The following is a 23,978-nucleotide window of genomic DNA, read 5'->3' as shown; positions in this document are numbered from 1 at the left end:
CCCAGCTTGCCCTGAAATCCATATAAACAGATCTCCTTCCCCTAGTGCAAACTGTTGCTTTTAGGTTGCTTTTTAACTCAGGCTATTAACTCTTTAAGGGTGGGGACCTGGCTACCACACACCCTCCTGGCTCCTCTACTGCTGAGTCAGCTGTCAAAGCTCCAGACTGCCAAGTCTGTGGTTATACAAACTCATGGAACTCAACGCTTCTGGTTTTCAAGACTAGATGTTACAGGGATTTACTTTACCTATGTGGACTCCTTGGTGTTTTCCCTTCTCTGCACCATAGCTCCCTTCCTCCTGCTGGTGACTCTCCATCACCTTTCTGCCTTTCCTAACCTCTCCAGTGCTGGCTGCTTCTCTGCATTTGGCTATAGAGTTTGTTCTGCCAGTCTTCAGAATGCACTACAGTTTATTGACTCAGATGTGAGTGATACCTAGTTGTAAACGTGGGACAGAGTGAGGTTAAGGTCTTCCTACTCTGTTGTCTTGCACCCCTCCCCCGCCTAAGAAATGTTTTACAAATGGCATCATTTGGAACTTTTGGTTAGCTGTTTGGTTATTGTCTCATTAATGGTGTTTGTTTGCTTGGTTATGTTGCAAATAACAACACTAATTCTATAACGCAGATATTTGGAGTTCCTGACAAATATATTTTTCTTGCTATTTCTCCCTCTATTGGTACGTATGTATGTATACACAAATATACATATACCCACATATACACACATATACATATACAAACAGTGGGGAACCTGGCTAGCAATTCAGAGATTCAATGCTGACATAAGTAGTGGTAGTATAAGGTTATAATAACCTGTGTTTTTGAATTTTAAATAGTAAAGATCAGCTCATTTTCATAACTTCTATATAAATTTAATCAGAATACAGTGCATAATTCAAGAATTTTAATGCAGAATAATTTGACCCTTTTGGCAGTCAGGATGAACTCTATCCATGACTTTGTACTGTAGAAATTCTACCAAGAGTTCATTTTCATTAGTACAAATAAATGCCCTTTTTGGGAAAAATTTAGTAATGAAAAAGGTTTGGAAAGGAGAATTTAACTTTGGAGGAATTTTTTCTTTACCTTGTTTCATGTAGCTACCATTTACTTAACATTTACTGAGCTAGGTACTTTATATAGTCTCATTTCATTCTTTTAACAACCCCATAGGATTGCCTTTATTAACCTTATTTTACAAACTAGGTTAAGTAACTTGCTTAAAGTTAACAGAATAGTCATGGTAAAGGTGGTACTTAAATCTAGGTCTGTCTGGGCTCATTCATTGCAGTACCCTGCCTCCTGTCCAGGGATCAGGCATGAGGAACATAAGTAAAGAAGGGATAATGAAAGTTAAATTAGGGGGAAAAAATGAAAGGAATATCGAGTTCAATAAAAATAAAATATTTGAACCAATTTTATCTTAGTTGTTACAGAAAAATTATTTGTATGGAAAAATACTAATTTTGCTGGAAAAGCTTTTTCTAGAACAAGGGCTTATTTAGAGAAAGATTAAGGGCTCTGAATATTAAACAAAATATTTTATAAACAGTGCTGAAGCAAAGTAAACTGTCAAGTAGAGGGTCACCTGGGAGGCTCAGTTGGTTAAGCATCCCACTCTTGATTTCTGCTCAGGTCATGATCTCAGGCTCCTGGGATTGAGCTTCACTCAGTGCCGAGCCTGCTTGGGATTCTCTCTCTCCCTCTGCCTCTCCCCTTACTTCCACTTGCATGTGCACACACTCTTTCTCTAAAAAAAATAAGCTGTCAAGTAAACACCCTATCACAATGAAGTGTGCTTGGTATCAAACCTAACTATCCTTTTCTTTGTTAGATGTTGATGATGGAGACACGGTGACAGATTTCATGGCTCAAGAGCGAGAAAGAGGCATTACTATTCAGTCTGCTGCTGTTACATTTGACTGGAAGGGATATAGAGTCAATCTAATTGATACGCCAGGTATGGTACTATTCTAGCACTGCAGAGATGCTGCATCATTGGGGGTTTTAGTTTGTGGATGTGTTTTCTTTTAAATTGTAGTAAAAAAAAATATATATGCATCATAAAATTTACCATTCTAACCAGTAGTTAAGTATATTTACATTGTTGTAAGATTCTCCAGAAGTACCTCATCTTTCAGAACTGAAACTACATATCTATTATACAACTACTTGACCTTGTGCCCTCCTCCTATCACCAATAAATACCATTCTAACTTGTTTATCTAGGAGATTAACTACTTTAGATACTTCATATAAGTAGAATCCTAAAGTATTTGTCCTTTTGTGACTGGCTTATTTTGCTTAGCATAAAGTCTTTCAGACTTCATCTATATTGTAATATGTGACAAGATTTCCTTCATTTTTAAGGCTGTACAATATTTCATTGTACATATATGGCATATTTTGTATATATGCAGAACTTTATCTATATCCCATTCATCCATTGATGGCCATTTGGGTTGTTTCCACCTCTTGGCTACTGTGAAGAGTGTTGCTATGAACATGGCCTGCAAATATGTCTTGACTCTTCTTTCAGTTCTTGTGAATATATACTCAAAAGTAGGTATATGCTGGCTGTGCTGGCTCCTTTTTTTTTTTTTTAAAGATTGTTATGTTTCTCATCTTTTTCTTAGGTCATGTGGACTTTACGTTGGAGGTTGAGCGCTGCCTTAGAGTGTTGGATGGTGCAGTAGCTGTGTTTGATGCCTCTGCTGGTGTAGAGGTAAAAATACTGCCACAGTGACAAGCTACAATAGCATGATTTTTTTTTTAAGTAAAATGTATCACCTTTAGTTACCTGTAACCATATATAAGTTCATATAAGTCAAATTATGAAAGGAAATTAGAATTTGACATTGCTGTGTGATCTATATGTGATATCAGATATTTCATAGTAAAAGGAAAGTAGTTTGCTTTTCTGTAGGAAATATGAAAGTTGGTGTTTGAGAACTATGAAGGACTTGAGATTCTACCTTACTTTCAAGCTAACTGGTTAGTCTGCCACAGCTTTATGGCATGTTGGCAGAAGACACAAGACTCTTGAGTCAGGGACAAAGAACTTTATAGTCACAGAAACAGCAAAAGCCAGGGTGTTAGTATTATCTTGTGTTGTTTCCTCAAGACCCAATTCTCACAGGACAACCTAAAGGGAGGCAGGTGACAGATGCCCATGCAGGGGTACCCTCTGCTTAGAAAACGCATGTGTTTTATAATGGGCAGTAGACATGCTTGCTGTTTGCTCTGAAGAGAGTTACTATCTTTCAGGGTTATAAGCAAACCTACCTTTTGATCCAGAGGGAGACACTGTCTCTGTCTTCCCAAGCTGATGATTATATCAGCATCTTTGAAAACATAGTCCAGAACAAAGGCAGTCACTGCCTCTCCTAACAAAATATGTAGAGAGGTGAAAGACCCATGAAGAATTATCTTCCAACAGCTAATATATATTGAATTCTTGAATAAATATATATTTTTTAAAGATTTATTTATTTATTTGACAGACAGAGATCACAAGTAGGCAGAGAGGCAGGCAGAGAGAGAGAGGAGAACCAGGCTCTCCGCTGAGCAGAGAGCCCAACACGGGGCTCGATCCCAGGACCCTGAGATCATGACCCGAGCTGAAGGCAGAGGCTTTAACCCACTGAGCCACCCAGGCGCCCCTGAATTCTTGAATAAATTTTAAAAATGGATTTATAATAAATTACATTGGGGTCAGTTATGCACTCTTTAGTTGATATCCACGTTTGTCTTATAATCTCAAGATGGGCTGTGTTGAATAAAGAATCATCTTCAGTTCTTCTAATCTTAAAATTTTACTAAAAGTGATATCTTAATTAAGTGATCAAAATTAACATGCTCCAAATGGTACAAATGACAGCATGGGCTTCCTGATACGCTGCACTAAAAAAGACACAACATTACCAGTGTTTTATTCCTGACAGAATGTTTGGCCCCAGTCTAATAATGAGAAGACAGTCAGATGAATGTAAATTGAAAGACATTCTGCAAAACAGCTGCCTGGGGCTTTCAGAAGTTGAAAAAAGAATGTAAGTGTAAGGAAAATGAGTGATTACAAGTAAAAAATTGAGGTACTATTTTAGTTTAAACAATTCCAAAGATACAAGAAAATTAAATATAATATGATCTTCAGGGTTCTGGATCTAAAAATAGTTAAAAAGAACATCTTTAGGAAAAACCGAAAAAATACATATATATATTTTTTTGAAAAACAGAAAATTTTTTTAATAGTTTTTTTTTTTTTTAAAGATTTTATTTATTTATTTGACAGAGATCACAAGCAGGCAGAGAGAGAGGAAGGGAAGCAGGCTCCCCGCTGAGCAGAGAGCCTGATTCGGGGCTTGATCCCAGGACCCTGAGACCATGACCTGAGCCGAAGGCAGAGGCTTAACCCACTGAGCCACCCAGGCACCTTGAAAAACAGAAAATTTTTTTTTTTTTTTAAGATTTTATTTATTGATTTGACAGACAGAGATCACAAGTAGGCAGAGAGGCAGGCAGAGAGAGAGGAGGAAGCAGGCTCCCTGCTGAGCAGAGAGCCCGATGCGGGGCTCGATCCCAGGACCCTGGGATCATGACCTGAGCCGAAGGCAGAGGTTTAACCCGCTGAGCCACCCAGGCACCCCGAAAAACAAAAATTTTAATACAGACTATATTTATTAGAAAAAAGTATGTGTCAGCTTAAATTTTTCTGAATGATGATTGAAAATAGTTACGTAGGAAAATGTCTGTATGTTTAGGAAATATAGGCTGAAGTATTTTAGGGTTGAAGTGTCATGATACGTACATCTTGCTCTAGTGCTTCATCTTCTACCCACACATAAACATATGTTGTTAGTTTGCATACTTGGACCAGTAGATGCCAAGATGGGGGAAATGCCTGTGAAGAACAGAGAAGAAAAGAGAGCAGTGGGAGAGAACAGTCAAACCACAGGGTAGGTCTGATAACTAACTATCAAGGAGAGGGTAAAAGAAGGAGGATTGGGTAGGAAGAGTCTCAGACTACAGCATAGTTCTGAAAGAGGTTCGGCGAAGCTGATGGGGGAGTCCAAAGTCACCTGTTCGAGAAGTTCCACAGGTCTTAGAATAATAACCTACATTAGTATTCCTGCTGATGGGGGAGTCCAAAGTCACCTATTGGAGAAGTCCCATAGGTCTTAGAAGAATAACCTACATTAGTATTCCTGCTGTATTCAGCCATTAGCTGGGCCTTGAGAGACTATGGCGGTAGACAAGAGGAGCAGTAGTTGGGGCTGTCAGTTAATTATGCTGTACATAGTAGATCCCAATGGCACGTTCCCAGAGCCACACGTATAAATGTGTGTATATGCACATGTTGAAGAAAAAAAGGCAAGTGTGGCAAAGTGTTCATATTTGGTGAGTCTAGGTGAAGGGTACATAGATTTTCATTGTACTATTCGTCAACCTTTTTTGTTTTTTAATAGATTCGAGATTTTCCTGAATGACAAGTTGTTGGAGAGGGATAACATATATATATAATTTGTTATATTAGATAAGATATTGCATGAATGTTAAGTTTCCAGAGTGCATTAACCCTATTGATAATGCAGGAAAATATCATTGTTTTAGGAAGTATGTGCTGAAATTTTCACAGTACATATGTATGATCAAGGACTTATATCCAGAATATCTAAAGAACTACAAATCAATGATTAAAAACTAACAACCCAGTAAAAAAGTGGACGAAGGACTTGAGTGGATACTTCACTAAGATATATGAATGGCCCAATGAGCACATGAAAAGATGGCCAGTCTCACTGGTTATCAGGGAAATGCAGATTAAAATTACAAAGAGAGACTGTTTCTTACCCACAAGAATGGCTAAAGTTAAGAAGAATGATGGAAATATTGTTTGAGAATGTGGAGCAACTGTTTGAACAAGACTTGTTTATAGCAGCTAAATTCATAATAACCCTAAACTAGAAATACTCTGAGTGTTCATCCACAGGTGGGTAGAAAAGCCAGCTGGCACATTTATACAAAGGAGTTTAGCAAAAGAAAGAAAGAGAGAGAGAGGAAGGGAAGGAAGGAGGGAGGGAGGAGAGGAAGAACCAGTATACCTAACAACACGAATGAATGTCAGAAACTTTACGTTGAGTGAAAGAAGCCATGCTATTTATATGAGATTCAAAAATAAGCAGAATGAATCTGTGGTGACAGATATGAGAACAGGTTTTTTTTTGGAGGATGGGGGATATATGCAAGTGTATATACTTATCAGACTCACTGTACACTTGAGTGTTTTTTATTCTATATAAATTTTACTTAATAAAATTATAAAGTGGCTTCTGTTTTAGGTAATGCCATTACATTAGGCTTTTTATGTTCTTCTTCAGGGCTTTGGGACTACACTAGGCACAGATACTATAACAGACTGGAAGAATTGAAATATGTATAAAAAGTAGAATTAAAAGAAATCAAATAGAAAAGCACATGAGAATTCCTACTTAGAAATACAGTTGCTGGCTTTTTTTTCTCCTTTTAATCTTTTTTCCATTTTACATCAGCATCCAAATATTCATAATAAAAATTTTTATCACAGTAGCATTTCGATAGTGCAGTCCTATTTGGTTTTTTAACATGACAATAACTATATAAATTAAGGCAAAAGTCCATATTTCATAGGTCAGCAAACTTAGGAGTTCAGTATTATGTAAACTGTATTAGGTAAAGTGAAACTTGACAAAAAGATACATCTTCTAATTCTTTCCCTTTTTAAAACTTTTAAAAAAAGATTTTATTTATTTGAAAGAAAGCAAGAGGGGCGGCTGGGTGGCTCAGTGGGTTAAGCCTCTGCCTTCAGCTCAGGTCATGATCCCAGGGTCCTGGGATTGAGCCCCGAATCGGGCTCTCTGCTCAGCCTGCTCTCTCTGCCTGCCTCTCTGCCTACTTGTGATCTCTGTCAAATAAATAAATAAAATCTTAAAAAAAAAAAAAAAAGGAGAGAGAACATGAGCGGGGTGAAGGGCAGAGGGAGAAGGAGGCTCCCCACTGAGGTAGGAGCCTGATGTGGGGCTTGATCCCAGGACTCTAGGATCGTGACCTGAGCCGAAGGCAGATGCTTAACCATCTGAGCCAGTCAGGTGTCCCACAGTCTTCTAATTCTTGAAGTCTTTTAATTTAATTTTATTTTATTTATGTGAGAGAGAGAGAATGAGAGAGAGTATGAGAAGGGGGGAGGATCAGCGGGAGAAGCAGACTCCCTGCTGAACAGGGAGCCCAATGCGGAACTCCAGGATCCTGACCAAAGGCAGTTGCCCAAACAACTGAGCCACCCAGGTGCCCCAGTGAAGTCTTTTTTACATGACTCTCAGTTACCTTCCAGGTGTTTGTTCTCTTTGTGTGGCAACGTAAATCACCCAAAGTAGTAGTCTCAGTTTGAAGCACACTGTTCATCCTTCATTACGTTCTTAACTCTGTTAACTTACTAACAGGAAAGTGACTCTAGAAGTGTAAATGCAGCAACACTAATTCTGTGCTAGAACAGAGCCCAACTCCATTATAATAGCTTCTTAGATCTGTTTGTTCTGTATGTAGTAACATAGTTATTTTTGTTTCATATGAGTTTTTTTTTTCCTTTGTCTTTGCCTTAGGCACAGACTCTCACAGTATGGAGGCAAGCTGATAAACACAAGATACCTCGAATCTGCTTTTTAAACAAAATGGACAAAACTGGAGCAAGGTATTTTTAAGTGTTTTTTTTTTTTTCTCACGTGTTAAAGTAGAAATACAGTTTGAGCTTTTAATGGACTATAACTTAAATTTACAAACAACTGTTCCCCATAGAGTATAAATATTCTATGGAATCTCAATTCAGTCCCATTAAAAAATTTCCTTTTTTCCCCCCCATTAAAAGGTTTCATAGCAGGTAGTTCATAGGTTGAATAACAATGTGGGATTAATAGAGAAGTGATAGATGTTGAATCATCATGACTCTAATGCAGAGAGGCTATATCCTGTTTTCTAGAATCCTGACAGAGTGATGTCTTAATGATTCCACTGGTTCTGTCTAGAGCATATGAAATAATCCCTGTATTGCTAAAGGCTGTGATGCTCCCCATCATTACTAACGGTAGAAGGTAGATGATTGTTTTCTGTCCCCTGATTTTCTTTAGCTCCTGGCTAATATGCTCTCACTAAAAGGGAACTGGGAGAGAATGTAGATGTTTTAAGACCTGCATAGAGGGCAAAAAAGTTAATACTAAGATGTGGTGGTAATGCTCAAAGACTCACAGAATGGTAATCCAAAATAGATACATGGTTCTGAGAACAGAATTCAGAGAATCAAGAATATAAGGGATTTTGGGGTAATGTGATAGAGAGATCCTGGTCTGTGGTGTGAGAATGACAAAAACAAAACCTAAACTGTCCCTCTCCTAAAACCACACAGTATTATTTCTGTTTATGTAATTTTCTGCAGTCATTCTAAAGCTGATAACAGGATACTAAGAATGCCTGTGATAAAGATACAGAAAAATTAAGGCTGCTTTTTGGGAAAAAGGTGGGAATTATGTATAATAGCAAATATAATTAATAGAAGAAAGAATCCTTGACTCATAATCACAAATCATGCATTTTAATCTCGTAACTGTAATTTATTATCAGTGACCTTGATCAGTTTATCTAATCTTAATTTCAAACTGTAGGTAAGTGAAGTTTATAATAATACCCTAGATACCTGTGCAGCAGATTATGGTAGATAGTCCAGCACTGTTATCTGAAATTGACATTGAAAGTTTACTCAACATATTGTCCTATGGAAAACTGTTAAATGGTGAACATTGGAGACAGTAAAAAGGGATGTAATTTTAGGATACATTCTTAAACCTGTTTTAAGAATCTTAACATTTTTAACTCTAGCTATTTTGCTTTCTGCAGTTTTAAATATGCAGTTGAAAGCATCAGAGAGAAATTGAAGGCAAAGCCTTTGCTTCTACAGGTTGGTTTGTACTTGGTTGATTAATAGCAACAACTCCAGGGGCACCTGGGCGGTTTAGTCAGTGCGACTCTTGATGTTGGGTAGGGTCATGATCTTAGGGTTGTGGGATCGTGGGGGACCCTGCTGAAGATTCTCTCCCTCTCCCTCTCCCTCTCCCTCTGCCCCTTGCTCTGTGCTGGCATATGCCTGTGTTCACTTGCTCTATTTCTATCTCTGTTTAAAAAAAAAAAAAAAAAAAAAAGGCAACAACTTCAGATATCCTCATCAGTTTATTTTATTGTGACTTGTATTTTTCTAAAACTATCTCAAATCTTTTTTGAAAAAGTTGGCATATAAATATAAACATAGACTGCGGAATAATGATAATAGACATGTGGGGGAAAGTAGGGGAAGATAAACTTCATCACCAAATCGATTGTAATTGAGTGGTCATGTAACAAAGTTAATCTCACTCTGACTTGAAGTTACCACTTGGTGAAGGCAAAGCTTTCAAAGGAGTTGTGGATGTTGTAAGTAAAGAAAAACTTCTTTGGAATCATCCATCAGAGGATGGAAAAGACTTTGAGAGGAAACCCCTCTTGGAAACGAGTGATGCTGAATTGCTGAAGGAGACAGCTGAAGCAAGGAATGACTTAATTGAACAGGTAAACTAAATACTTGGAGTTTACATTTGCATAAGTATTTAGAAACTTTAAAAATATTTTATATATTAAATTTTTATAAAATTACATATGGAATATGTAAAGTGTAATGAATAATAGAATGAACACCAATGTTTGCATCACTCACATTAAGAAATAGAATATTAGCAAATCTCTTGAATCTCTATGTGCCATTTACTGTTTATATCTCTCTTTTCCACTGGTCATTTACACCTCCCACCACCATTATCCTGACTGTAGTGTTTTTCTTGCATTTGCTTTGCTTTTATAGTTTGTTACAAATGTATGGATTCATGAAGGACTTCATTTCCCATGTTTTTGCACTTTACCTAAATGGAATGATAATTGTTTGTATTTTATAACATTTTATTGCAGATTCATCCTGTTATGTGTGGTTATGCTTCATTTTTAGTATTTCAGTATTATACCACAATTTATTGTCTCTTCTTCTGTGGATGCACTTTAAGGTCTTAATCTTCTTTTTTGTTGTTAGGAACAGTGTTGATGTGAACATCTTTGTTTGTATCTCCTTGTGTATATGTGTAAGAATTTGTTTAGGGTTACACTTGGAAATGAAATTGCTGGGTCAAAGGGTATGTCCATCTTTTACTGATCAAATGACACATTAACTTAGAAAATTTTAAAACCATTAATTTTATAGTTAAAAGAGAACTCTGGATCTCTTCCACCCTCAAAGTTGGTAGTTTTTTTTTTTTTTTTTTTTTTTTTTTTAAAGATTTTATTTATGAGAGAGAGAGGAGCAGAGAGAGAGTCTGAGCAGGGGGAGGGGGCAGAAGGGAGAGGGAGAAGCAGACTTCCTGCTGAGCAGGTAATCTGTCTTGGGGCTTGATCCCAAGACCCTGGGATCATGACCTGAGCCAAAGGCAAATGCTTAACGAACTGAGCCACCCAGGCACCCCCACCCCCAAACTTTTAATGGAAAATAGTAAGATCATTAATATTTATAATACTTACATAGTACTGTTTGTATATAGACCAATAAGTAAAACATGCCTTAAATAACCTCTGAATCTTATGGTAGAGAAAAACATTTGCATCCAAACCCTTTGACTTTTTTTCTTCTAAATTAAACTATTCAAAATAGATCCTCTCATCATTAATTTTTTTCATTCATCTTTGAATTTATTTTTGAAGTAATTATTTCCCATTATATTACGTACTAATTTTTTTTTTTTTTTTTAATTTGACAGAGAGCGAGAGAGGGAATATAAGCAGGGGGAATGGGAGAGGGAGAAGCAGGCTTCCGGCCGAGCAGGGAGCCTGATATGGGGCTCAATCCCAGGATGCTGGGATCATGACCTGAGCTGAAGGCAGAGGCTTAACCCACTGAGCCACCCAGTTGCCCTGAAGCTTAGAATTATTAAATAAGTTGTTACACAGCTAATAAGTAGCAGAGCTAGAATCTGAACCCAGGTCTGTCTTCATTTGGAGGTAGAGCTCTTAACCACTTTACTATACTGCTTCTCTAATTTGGGAGGCCCTAAACAGAATATAAGTGGAATTTACATTTATTAATCAATAATTGGGTAAATAATTGGTTCCCCTTTGAGGTTTTTTGGTTGTCTTATGCATGTCTTAGGACATAATGGTATATAATGAAAATAAAGAAAATTTGAGACTATATGTATAAAATAAGTGCTAATTACAAAGAATATATATATTTATAAGGAGTATATATAATTATAAGGAATATTCCTCAGGGAATATATATTCCTTGTAATTAACAGTTTATTATTTTGTCCAGATAATCTCACATTTTCTTTATTTTCATTAGAGAATAAGATCACATCATACCCGTTAGGATAACTACTGTCAAACAAAACCCCACAACACCCCCCCCACCACCAACCAAAAAACAAGTATTGACAGAGATGTGGAAAAACTGCAACCATTGTATACTATCGGTAGGAATGAAAATGATGCAGCCACTATGGGAAACAGTGTGGTGGTTCCTCAGAAAACTGAAAATAGAATTACCATATTATCTAGCAATTCTGCTTCTGGATGTATATCCAAAAGAACCGAAAGCAGGGTATTGATAGATAATTGCATATCCTTGTTCTAGCAGCATTATCCATAGTGGCCGAAAGGTGGGAGCTACCCAAGTGTTCATCTATAAGATAAATAAATAAAATATGGTGTATACATACAATTGAGCCTTACAAAGGAAGGACGTTCTGACACATGCTACAATGTGGATGAAACTTGAGGACATGCTAATTGAAATAAGCCAGTCACAACTGATTCCATTTACATGAGGTATTTAGAGTAGTCACGTTTGTAGGGATGGAAAGTAGAATCATAGTTGCCAAAGGCTAAAAGAGTGGAGAGTGAGGAGGTTTGTTCCATGGTAGAGATTTTTGGTTTTGTGAGATTGGGAAAGTTCTGGAGATTAGTTTTACAACAGTATGAAAATACTTAACACTACCCAGTTGTTCAGTTAGAAAAGGTAAAGATGGTAAATTTTATGTTTATGTTATATTTTATCACAATTAAATTTTTTTAAGAGAATAAGATTAGTGTGGACTAGAATCAACTTCCTGTGTTCTGAAGGTGAATAGTGATCATTACACTTACTGTATACTTACTGTATGTCCTATAAGCATGCTTTGAATTGGTTATTTAATCCTCCCCCTGTGAAGTAGGTAATAATATTATCTCCATGAGTAACCAAGGTAAAAAGAGGTGATGTAACTTAACCTAAATTTTTGAACAAGTTAGTTAGTAGTGGAGCAATTTCCAGGCAGTTTGGCTCCAGAAGATGGAGTCATATATACTTCTTTTCAGAGGAATGGTTAAGTATGTTTCTATAATAGTTAGCAGGTAGGAGTGTATTTTTCTTCCCAGGTTGGAATGTTTTGCTCCCTTGTACTAACATAAACTTTTGAAACTTTTTTTTTTAGATATTTATTTATTTATGTATTAGAGAGAGATCATGAGTGGGGGTAGGGGAAAGAGGGAGAAGCAGACTCCCCGTTCAGCAGGGAGCCTGACTTGGGACTCGATCCCGGGACCATGGGATCATGACCTGAGCCAAAGGAGAGCTTAACCAACTTGCCACCTGGGTGCCCGCTTTTTTTTTTTTTTTTTTTAAATATTTATTTATTTATTTATTTGACAGAGAGAGAGAGTTCACAAGCAGGCAGAGAGGCAGGCAGACAGAGAGGAGGAAGCAGGCTCCCCGCCGAGCAGAGAGCCCGATGCGGGGCTCGATCCCAGGACCCTGATATCATGACCCGAGCCGAAGGCAGCGGCTTAACCCACTGAGCCACCCAGGCGCCCCACCCGCTTTTGAAATATTTGTTAAATTTATTGTCAGCTGAATTGTTTCATACAGGCAGATGATTAAGAAAAGAATGTGAATTAGATAATTGCATTTTTATTGCTGAATTGATACCTTTGACCCCCAACTTAAATCTGTTACCTCAGTGCAGGATTACAGTAAGATGAGTTACTTTAGTTGGAGTGTCTTAGGAGATCTGGTAAACATTCATAATGTTAAAGGAATACCAAGGGAAGCTTTCTTTTAATGAACTAAGACTTACAAATTTATCTGAAAATAGTAACCCCTTACATATATTATCAGTGGTGTAAATTGTGTATCTTACTTCTTTTGAACACTCTGAGTAGATAGCACTTTATTGAGATACTTTATATGGCTATTGCTTCCCATGACTATAAGGAACTCATAATTGCCTATCTTCAGTTTTCAATCCCTTCTCCTTTCCTTTGAAAGAAACACTATTTATCTCTTGAGAAGATGTGGAGAATTCCTTGGCCTGAATAAGATAGATCATGTAGCTGTCTTGAAACATCTGAATAATGTACATTTATGGTATTTGGACTTAACAGCTGTGATAATAAAAGCAAGTTATAGAACTAAAATCTTTCTTTATAGGTTGCGGATTTGGATGATGAATTTGCTGGCTTGGTTTTAGGAGAATTCAGTGAAAATTTTGATTTGCTACCAACTGAAAAGGTAAATTTTATTATTCATTTACTTTGATAAAGTTTTATTAATTAGATGTGGTTTGATTTTTCTGTCTCAGGTGTTTTATTTTTTTCAACTTTGCATAGCATTAGAAAAGGCTGACTTAATTGGGAGAATAGTAGGGTAAAGTCACTATTAATACAAGTACTTAAATAATGGTAGTGATTTACTGTTGTCATAATGGGCTTTGTAAAATCAGAGATTGTATCCTTTTTACTGCTTGGAATCAGCATTAGTTAATTATTCCTTCTTTGCAGCATTTTCATTGTGATCATTTTTCTCAGCAGTTTAGGGAAATTATATGTAGAAATTTTGTATTGAAAATTTATTGGTTTTGTAGACTGCTGCAATGATTATTTTTCTCACATTTTTTCTGAATATGATTTAATTTTTCTTGGAAGCTCATTATAGGTGTTTATTTTTTTGTTTTCTTTTCAAATACATTAAGCCAGAGAATAGGCATGTTTTAAATAGTGATAGTAATTGAATTAGGACAGATTTCTTCAAAGCATTTCCGTTATTTTCTACCAGACACCTTCCCCCATCTTTAGTTTTCTTTATGAAACAAGAGTTATCAAGTAAAGTTGGTTTTTTGTTTATTTGTTTTTAAGTAAGCTCTATGCCCAACATAGGGCTTGAATTTAGGAACCTGAGGTCAGGAGTTGAATGCTCCTCCAACTGAGCCAGACAGGAGCTTGCCCCCTGCCACCGCAAGTAAAGTGTTTTTAGATGGGAGTATGTGTAATGGGATCCAGAATGAGCCCATCAAATTTACCTAGTTATTTTTCACAAAAGAAGTAGGAAAAACACGAGTCTCTAGATTAATTTTGAGACCTTTGGGGTTAGAAATGGAAAAAGGTATTTTTATTTAGAATGAAATGTCCTAATTACTGAAAATTTTTGTTTAATATTTGAAAGTTAGATGTGATGTTTATTGTGCCCTATAGTCACATGATTTTTGTTTTCAAAGAGCTTATAATCTGAGTTAAAATTGACCCATCATGTCTTTTTCAGTAGCTTACAAGCACATCCAACCTTTTCCTGGCTTTTGAGTTCTTTCAAATTTGATTTCTACTTTGATTTCTGATTTTCTTTGGATTTGATTTGATGTGGGTCTAATTTCTTTGAAAAATTATAATTCATATTTATGTTTTTAATTTCTGGTCAGTTCCTCTGTTAAGGTAAATTAGAAGTATATTCATTTATTCAAGACTTATTTTTAGATACCTACTTATTTTAAGTACATTTCAGGTTTCTGGGGATTCAGCAGTGTTTTTATGGGATTTGTTACAATGCTTATATGGATTTTGTATTCTGGTGGGTGGAGAGACAGACAATAAACCATTAAATATATATGCAAGATACTAAGTAGTGATTAATGTTATTTAAAAAAAAAAAAAAAGAATAAGAAGGCCTTAAAAAATGATGGCCAGGAAGAGGTTGCTACGGCTGAGGTCGAAGAGGTTGCTGCCTGTGTTCTCCTCAAGGATTTTGATGGATTCCTTTCTCACATTGAGGACCTTCATCCATTTTGAGTCTATTTTCGTGTGTGGTGTAAGGAAATGATCCAATTTCATTTTTCTGCATGTGGCTGTCCAATTTTCCCAACACCATTTATTGAAGAGGCTGTCTTTTTTCCATTGGACATTCTTTCCTGCTTTGTCGAAGATTAGTTGACCATGGAGTTGAGGGTCTATTTCTGGGCTCTCTATTCTGTTCCATTGATCTATATGTCTGTTTTTGTGCCAGTACCATGCTGTCTTGATGATGACGGCTTTGTAATAGAGCTTGAAGTCCGGAATTGTGATGCCACCAACTTTGGCTTTCTTTTTCAATATTGCTTTGGCTATTCGAGGTCTTTTCTGGTTCCATATAAATTTTAGGATTATTTGTTCCATTTCTTTGAAAAAAATGGGTGGGATTTTGATAGGGCTTGCATTAAAGTGTAGATTGCTTTAGGTAGCATAGACATTTTCACAATATTTGTTCTTCCAATCTAGGAGCATGGAACATTTTTCCATTTCTTTGTGTCTTCCTCAGTTTCTTTCATGAGTACTTTATAGTTTTCTGAGTATAGATTCTTAGCCTCTTTGGTTAGGTTTATTGCTAGGTATCTTATAGTTTTGGTTGCAATTGTAAATGGGATTGATTCCTTAATTTCTCTTTCTTCTGTCTTGTTGTTGGTGTAGAGAAATGCAACTGATTTCTGTGCATTGATTTTATATCCTGACACTTTACTAAATTCCTGTACAAGTTCTAGCAGTTATGGAGTGGAGTCTTTTGGGTTTTCCACATATAGTATCATATCATCTGCAAAGAGTGATAGTTTGACATCGCCAAAGGCAAGGGAAGCAAGGGCAAAAATGAATTATTGGCATTTCATCAAGATCAAAAGCTTTTGCACAGCAAAGGAAACGGTTAACAAAACCAAAAGACAACTGACAGAATGGGAGAAGATATTTGCAAACGACATATCAGATGAAGGGCTAGTGTCCAAAATCTATAAAGAACTTAGCAAACTCAACACCCAAAGAACAAATAATCCAATCAAGAAATGGGCAGAGGACATGAGCAGACATTCTGCAAAGAAGACATACAGATGGCCAACAGACACATGAAAAAGTGCTCCACATCACTCGGCATCAGGGAAATACAAATCAAAACCACAATGAGATACCACCTCACACCATTCAGAATGGCTAAAATTTACAAGTCAGGAAATGACAGATGCTGGCGAGGATGCGGAGAAAGGGGAACCCTCCTACACTGTTGGTGGGAATGCAAGCTGGTGCAACCCCTCTGGAAAACAGCATGGAGATTCCTCAAAAAGTTGAAAATAGAACTACCCTATGACCCAGTGATTGCACTACTGGGTATTTACCCTAAAGATACAAATGTAGTGATCCGAAAGGGTATGTGCACCCGAATGTTTATAGCAGCAATATCTACAATAGCCAAACTATGGAAAGAACCTAGATGTCCATCAACAGATGAATGGATAAAGAAGATGTGGTATATATACACAATGGAATACTATGCAGCCATCAAAAGAAATGAAATCTTGCCATTTGCGATGAAGTAGATAGAACTAGAGGGTATCACGCTTAGTGAAATAAGTCAATCAGAGAAAGACAACTATCATATGATCTCCCTGATATGAGGAAGTAGAGATGCAACATGGGGAGTTTAGGGTGTAGGAAAAGAATAAATGGAACAAGATGGGAGCGGGAGGGAGACAAACCATAAGTGACTCTTAATCTCACCAAACAAACTGAGGGTTGCTGGGGGGAGGGGGGTCGGAAAAGAGGGGTGGGTGGTGGACATTGGGGAGGGTATGTGCTATGGTGAGTGCTGTGAAATGTGTAAACCTGGCGATTCACAGATCTGTACCCCTGGGGATAAAAACACATTATATGTTTACAAAAAAATAAGTAATTAAAAAAAATGATGGCCAGTATACTGCACACGGAGTACTTAATATCTCCACTTTATAGCTACAGGCTGCAATACACAGAGTAACACTGGCTCAGACAGCAGTTCCTGTGCTTTGTGGAAGTGCCCTGAAAAACAAAGGGGTTCAGCCCTTGTTAGATGCTATTACTATGTACTTGCCTTCACCTGAAGACCGCAACTATGAATTTCTGTGAGTATGCAAGTAACAGATTAAAATCTTACAGCCTTGAGAAAACAAGCAGAGAGTTCTTGTTTCAAAAAAGTAGTTAAATCACCATTTTTAAAATAACATTGGCGAATATAATTGTAAACAATATAGAGTTTTATTTGAAAGGGACATTTGTCATTATTTTTGTGACCTGCTGTATTTACAGATGAAGGTAGAACAGTATGTCTTTTTTGCTGTATGAAAGTATAAGTGTTTACCGTGTTGTCTTAGTTAAAAAAAAAAAAGGCAGTATAGTGGGGATGTTTGATTAAGTTTTCTGTAAATATGTTTATACTAGATTTTAAGATTTTTTTTAAAAGATTTTATTTATTTGACAGAGATCACAAGTAGGTAGAGAGGCAGGCAGAGAGAGAGAGAGAGGGAAGCAGGCTCCCTGCTGAGCAGAGAGCCCAATGCAGGACTTGATCCCAGGACCCCGAGATCATGACCTGAGCCGAAGGCAGCTGCTTAACCCACTGAGCCACCCAGGTGCCCTAGATTTTAAGATTTTTAATAAGCTCAAAAATACTTTGTGGCTGTAAAGAAAGGTCATCATTTTACTTCTTTTGGCACTAACAACTTGGTACTTAATAATCCTCTAAAATACCAGTGAGCATTGTGTAAAATGGCAGGCAGGAATGGACTTTAATCCTTTAATTAGGACATTAATCACTTTTCGTATCTCTCAATTGGAGATGCGTTAATGGTGAAATGATTATGAACATGGATAGTGTACTGCCTGGATTTAAATCCCAGCTCTTCCAAGTTAGTAATCTCTCACCTGTAAAATGCAGAGAATAGGACCTATCTCACTGGATTGTTACAAGAATCAAATGTGTTAATATTGATAAAGCATATGGAACAGTGCCTATTATATGGCAGACTCTAAGTATTTACTAAAGTTAAAAGTTGGAGAGAATAGGGATAAGATTGGAGAAGTTCTATAATAGAAGTGGCTTACCTGCTTTGAGTCATGGGCTCCTTTGAAGTAATGAGAACATGGAGCTTTTCCTCAAAAAAAAAAATATGTGCCTACATATAAAGTTTGGCAATTTCAGAGGGATTCAGGCTTTCTGAAACTTAACAATGCACACTAAGGACATCAGTCTGTAAGAATGTTGGCTATGTAAACAAGTTCAAGTTTATAGTGTAGAGTTCTATGATTATGCAACTGGAGAGAAAGTGGGAGGGAGTTGAAAGTAATAATTGGAAAGCATCTACCTGTATGTATACCCTGTACAGGGTTTTGTGAGAACTGGTAAGATGTCCTTACATGTATTTCTGAGGAATGAACTCCATGCAGTAGACTTGCAAGTAGAGGTAATATTTGGGAGAGAATCCATTATTTTTAGTTTTGAAGAATTAATGATAAGATCTCCATTAAATAGTTCAGTCAAGTGGAGGAAGGGAGGTAATTAGTACTGACATGATTTAATTAGTCTGAGTAGCTTAACTAGAAGATAACGAGGGAGTACATTAAGGTTAAGTTTGTACAGTGATACTGATCTGATCTGCATAGATACATGGGAAGTGTATCTTAAAGGCTTTTCTGGAATGTCTCATTTTGTAGGCAGTGGTATAAGGGTGACTTATGTGCCCTGGCATTTAAAGTTCTTCATGACAAGCAGCGGGGACCACTGGTGTTTATGCGCATTTACTCAGGCATGATAAAACCCCAGTCAGCCATCTATAATATTAATGGAAACTGCACGTAAGTAGAAGCTTAGGTTATTTTCAAAACTGCACTCATTTCTTTAGAAATTCTTTTACTAATACAAATTGTGGTTTTCACAGGGAGAGAGTAAGTCGTCTTCTTTTGCCATTTGCTGACCAACATATAGAAATCCCTTCACTGACTGCTGGTAACATTGCTTTGACTGTTGGCCTTAAACATGTAAGTGACCAGATGGTTTCTCTAGGAAATGATAGCTTAAAAGTTTATTTAAAAGCAGGTATTTTGCAGTAGCAGAAACCCACAAACAATCCAAATAGCTATAAATAGCGGGATAAAGAATTTTGTAGCATATTCATCAACATGGTTGAATCTCATAATAGAAAGAAAGAAAATTACAGAAGACTGTGAACAGTATGGATTATACTTGTGTAAAGTTCAAATTCAAGTAAAAAAAATACACTATTCCTGGATGCACACCTTTGTTTTTAGTAAATATTTTTTTTTTTAAGATTTTATTTATTTGGGGCGCCTGGGTGGCTCAGTGGGTTAAGCCGCTGCCTTCGGCTCAGGTCATGATCTCGGGGTCCTGGGATCGAGCCCCGTGTCGGGCTCTCTGCTCAGCGGGGAGCCTGCTTCCTCCTCTCTCTCTGCCTGCCTCTCTGCCTGCTTGTGATCTCTGTCAAATAAATAAATAAAATCTTTAAAAAAAAAAAAAAAGATTTTATTTATTTATTTGACAAAGATTAGAAGTAGGCAGAGAGGGGCGCCTGGGTGGCTCAGTGGGTTAAGCCACTGCCTTCGGCTCAGGTCATGATCCCAGGTCCTGGGTTCAAGCCCCACATCGGGCTTTCTGCTCAGCGGGGAGCCTGCTTCCTCCTCTCTCTCTGCCTGCCTCTCTGCCTACTTGTGATTTCTCTCTGTCAAATAAATAAATAAAATCTTTAAAAAAAAAAAAAAAAAAGAAGAAGAAGTAGGCAGAGAGGCAGGCAGAGAGAGGGGGGAAGCAGGCTCCCTGCTGAGCAGAGAAGCCCGCAGCAGGGGCTCTATCCCAGGACCCTGAGATCATGACCTGAGCCGAAGGCAGAGGCTTAACCCACTGAGCCACCCAGGCACCCCAAAGTTTAATAAATATTTTTTTACTGAGTTTTCTTCCTGTCTTGATGCTGCTGACAGTTTAACCTTATAACCAATCCACATAGTAACTGAAGATATTTTGCCAGTGAAGTCTCCATGAGAGCAAGGATTTTGTTTCTTTTGTTTTCTCTTTGTCCCTAGATCAGTGTATCACACATAGTAGGCAATTCATAACCTTTGTCAGTTGAATGGATGAAAATAGTTGATGTTGTATGTGTTTTTTGTTTCTTGTTTTTTGTTTTGTTTTTTGCTATTTTATTTGTCAGAGAGAGATCACAAGTAGGCAGAGAGGCAGGCAGAGAGAGGGGGAAGCAGGCTTACCACTGAGCAGAGAGCCCAATGTGGGGCTCGATCCCAGGACCCCGGGGGATCATGACCTGAGCCGAAGACAGAGGCTTAACCTACTGAGCCACCCAGGCACCTCTCTGTATGTGTTTTTGCTAGGTTAAAACTGTAAGGACATTTCATTTACATATAGATTAAACTGAATACATTTTCTCATTAAACTTTGGTATATTTGGCATTTAGGATAACCATTGTTATTTTGAACATTTTTAAATGTCTTTATGGATAATTGCAGGATTCAGGATCCATTAATATAAAATTTCTACAGTCCAGAGCACCTGAGTGGCTCATTTGGTTAAGTGTCTGCCTTTGGTTCTGGTCTGGGATCGACCTCCACATTGGGCTCCCTACTCAGCGGGGAGTCTGCTTCTCCCTCTGCCTCTCCCCACTACTCATGCTCTCTCTCATTCTCAAATAAATGAAATCTTTTATAAAAATAATAAAAATTTCCACAGTCCAAATAGTGGACTTCTAGCATTGAAAATGTCCTCTGTCCACCCTAAGGCAGGAGCTCCACATACATATTTGAGGGAGTTACAGAAAATGTTTGAAATACTGCTTCAGTAGGAATATCTTTACAGAGAAGGAAACTAGCACAGATCTTTGTAGTATTGAAGTTCAAAAGTGATACTATAGTTATTAACTGGGGTCTATAAGGAAGCTATCAATTTTGCATAGTCTGGAGAATGCTAGTTAATTGCTTTTTAGTTAATAGAGGATTTTTTTGTAAAACAGTAATAAATTTCCACTGGTGGTAAAACTCTATAAGGACTTCTAGGAGAACTAACCTATTTTGACATGATTGAAAATTCAGGAAGGTACTGGGGCATCTGAGTGGCTTATATGGTTAGGTGTCTGCCTTTGGCTCAGTCATGATCCCAGTGGGATCAAGACCCCCGTGGGGCTCCCTGCTTGAAGGGGAGCCTGCTTCTCTCTCTTCTGCTGTTCCCCCTGCTTATGCTCTCTTGCGCTCTCTGTCAAATAAATACATAAAGTCTTTAAAAAAAATTTAGGGGCACCTGGGTGGCTCAGAGGGTTAAGCTTCTGCCTTCAGCTCAGGTCATGATCTCAGGGTCCTGGGATCGAGCCCCACATCGGGTTCTCTGCTCAGCGGGGAGCCTGCTTCCCTCTCTCTCTCTGCCTGCCTCTCTACCTACTTGTGATCTCTGTCAAAAAAATAAATAAAAAAAAATCTTTAAAAAAAAATTAGAAAGAAAATAAATAAAATTTAGGAAGGTATATTTGTTTCACCACATGAATTTTGGATATGTAGTGTGTGTGAGAGAGAGAGAAAGAGAGAGAGTGTGTGTGTGTATATTTTATTGTTAGGATTTTATAGCAGTATTTTGGATAGATTCTTACACAAGTTAGCTTTACCTCTGCAAAGTTATAATGAGCTTTATGCATTTGTCTCTGTTTTAAGTTCTGTTGGAAGTGTCACATGAAATTTTTTCCTATTCGTGAATCTTGGTAGAAGCTGAGTGCTTGCCAAGAGCTTGTTTTGTTCCAAAGTATCTTTTTTGCTTACAGACGGCCACTGGGGACACCATTGCCTCGTCTAAGTCCAGTGCATTAGCTGCAGCTCGTCGAGCCGAAAGGGAGGGAGAAAAGCAGCACAGACAAAACAGTGAAGCAGAGAGACTTTTACTGGCTGGAGTGGAGATTCCAGAACCCGTTTTCTTCTGTACCATAGAGCCCCCTTCAGTGGCTAGGCAGCCAGGTACAGATAGTTTTAGTGTATTAACTAATTAGTGCTCTGATAATGTAGATAGAAATAGTTATGTTATATTCTCAAAAGATTTATGTGATTTGAGATCAGTTTTACCAGAATTTGTGGGTATTACTTGTGGTTAGTCTTGTTTTTTATTTAAGGTGTTTTGGTTTTTACAAACTCCTTTTACTTACTCTTTTCTTAGATCTTGGCCACTTTTTGCATATCATAGTCTTCCTTACTCCTGTTCTTGTGGTGCTTTCTGTGGCATTCTGAGTAACTGACATCAGGACTGCCCTTCCAGTTACAGTAATTGATTAGACAGTTACCGATTCCTAACTCATTCATTTTCTCATCACCATTTATAAGATGCTCCTTGTTTTCTAGCTCAACCTTTAGGATTCAGTGAAGATATTTATATACTATAGTTAATGTTATTTGACCTTTTTAACTGTTGTGTGCTTCGTTCTCTAGCCTGTTTACTCAGAAATCGGTAGTGGCTTCTCATTACTTAGAGCACAAACCCACTCCTTAATATGCTGTATAAATATCATGATTTCAGGTGTATTCTTTCCAGTTAGCTTTGGTTACATATTACAGAAACCCCCTCAAGTAACAGTTCCTTTAATGACAAAAGTTTATTTCTCTCCCTTGTAAAATATGCCTTGACTTGGTGGCCCAGGGTTTAGAGGTTGGCAGTACAATGTCATCAGGCACCCAGCCTCCAGCTGTTCTGCCCTGATTCTCTGAATGCATAGCTTCTATCCTTAGTTATATCATGATGGCTGCTAGGGCCTTTGGCATCACAGTAGAGTTCCTGACAGAGGAATGGAGTAAGGAGGAAGAAGATGTGTCCCTTTCCTTTTAAAGATTTCTTCTATGTCATGGGCTGTCACTTAGACATATGGCTGCTCAGTTGCAAGGGAATCTGGTAAATGCAGTCTTTTAGCTGGACAGCAGCAAAATAGAGTGGAAGACTACTAGCAGCCTCTCATACCAGTCTTCTTGCCTGGCCTCATTTCTTGAAACTTCCTCCTTCATTCTGAACCCTCTTCTTTCACCAAACAAAAATAAAATAGAATACTCTCACCTTTTTTTTTTTTTTCAAAGATTTTTTATTTATTTATTAGACAGATGGAGATCACAAGTAGGCAGAGAAGCAGGCAGAGAGAGAGGAGGAAGCAGGCTCCCCACTGAGCAGAGAGCCCGATGTGGGGCTTGATCCCAGGACCCTGGGATCATGACCTGAGCCGAAGGCAAAGGCTTTAACCCACTGAGCCACCCAGGTGCCCCAGAATACTCTCACCTTATACTTACATGATAAACTAGTTCCAATTTCCTGAAGATACCATGCTCTTTTTGCAATGCTGTTTCTTTTAATGGTTTTTTTTTTTTTTTTTTTTTAAAGATTTTACTTATCTGACAGAGACAGCAAGAGAGGGAACACAAGCAGGGGGAGGAGGAGAGGGAGAAGCAGGCTTCCTGCTGAGCAGGGAGCCCAACACGGGGCTCAATCCCAGGATCCTGGGACCATGACCTGAGCCAAAGGTAGACGCTCAACAACTAAGCCATCCAGGCGCCCCAGATTTATAAATATTCTTTATAAATGTTTTTTTTTTTTAAAGATTTTATTTATTTATTTGACAGAGAGATCACAAGTAGGCAGAGAGGCAGGCAGAGAGAGAGGAGGAAGCAGGCTCCCTGCCGAGCAGAGAGCCCAATGCAGGGCTCGATCCCAGGACTCTGAGATCATGACCTGAGCCGAAGGCAGCGGCTTAACCCACTGAGCCACCT

The 23,978-nt window shown here is 37.8% G+C and overlaps 1 protein-coding gene across 5 annotated transcripts in view; it reads left to right on the top strand.

Annotated features, from left to right (window-relative positions):
• Positions 1 to 23,978, top strand: part of LOC111148213 (G elongation factor mitochondrial 2) — a 68,436-nt gene that overhangs the window by 24,035 nt on the left and 20,423 nt on the right. For all 5 annotated transcript variants that reach the window (XM_022504670.1, XM_022504672.1, XM_022504671.1 and 2 more), the window contains 10 exons: positions 1,839 to 1,964; positions 2,641 to 2,729; positions 7,639 to 7,727; positions 8,924 to 8,984; positions 9,449 to 9,628; positions 13,566 to 13,646; positions 17,153 to 17,301; positions 18,890 to 19,030; positions 19,114 to 19,213; positions 22,004 to 22,193. In XM_022504670.1, coding sequence (XP_022360378.1) covers positions 1,839 to 1,964; positions 2,641 to 2,729; positions 7,639 to 7,727; positions 8,924 to 8,984; positions 9,449 to 9,628; positions 13,566 to 13,646; positions 17,153 to 17,301; positions 18,890 to 19,030; positions 19,114 to 19,213; positions 22,004 to 22,193 — 1,206 coding nt within the window. The remainder of the gene's footprint in view (positions 1 to 1,838; positions 1,965 to 2,640; positions 2,730 to 7,638; positions 7,728 to 8,923; positions 8,985 to 9,448; positions 9,629 to 13,565; positions 13,647 to 17,152; positions 17,302 to 18,889; positions 19,031 to 19,113; positions 19,214 to 22,003; positions 22,194 to 23,978) is intronic.

The sequence above is a fragment of the Enhydra lutris genome, unplaced genomic scaffold, assembly GCF_002288905.1.
Source record: "Enhydra lutris kenyoni isolate GAN:26980312 unplaced genomic scaffold, ASM228890v2 scaffoldscaffold19, whole genome shotgun sequence".
Taxonomy (NCBI): Eukaryota; Metazoa; Chordata; class Mammalia; order Carnivora; family Mustelidae; genus Enhydra; species Enhydra lutris.
This window is presented reverse-complemented; position numbering and strand designations above follow the sequence as displayed.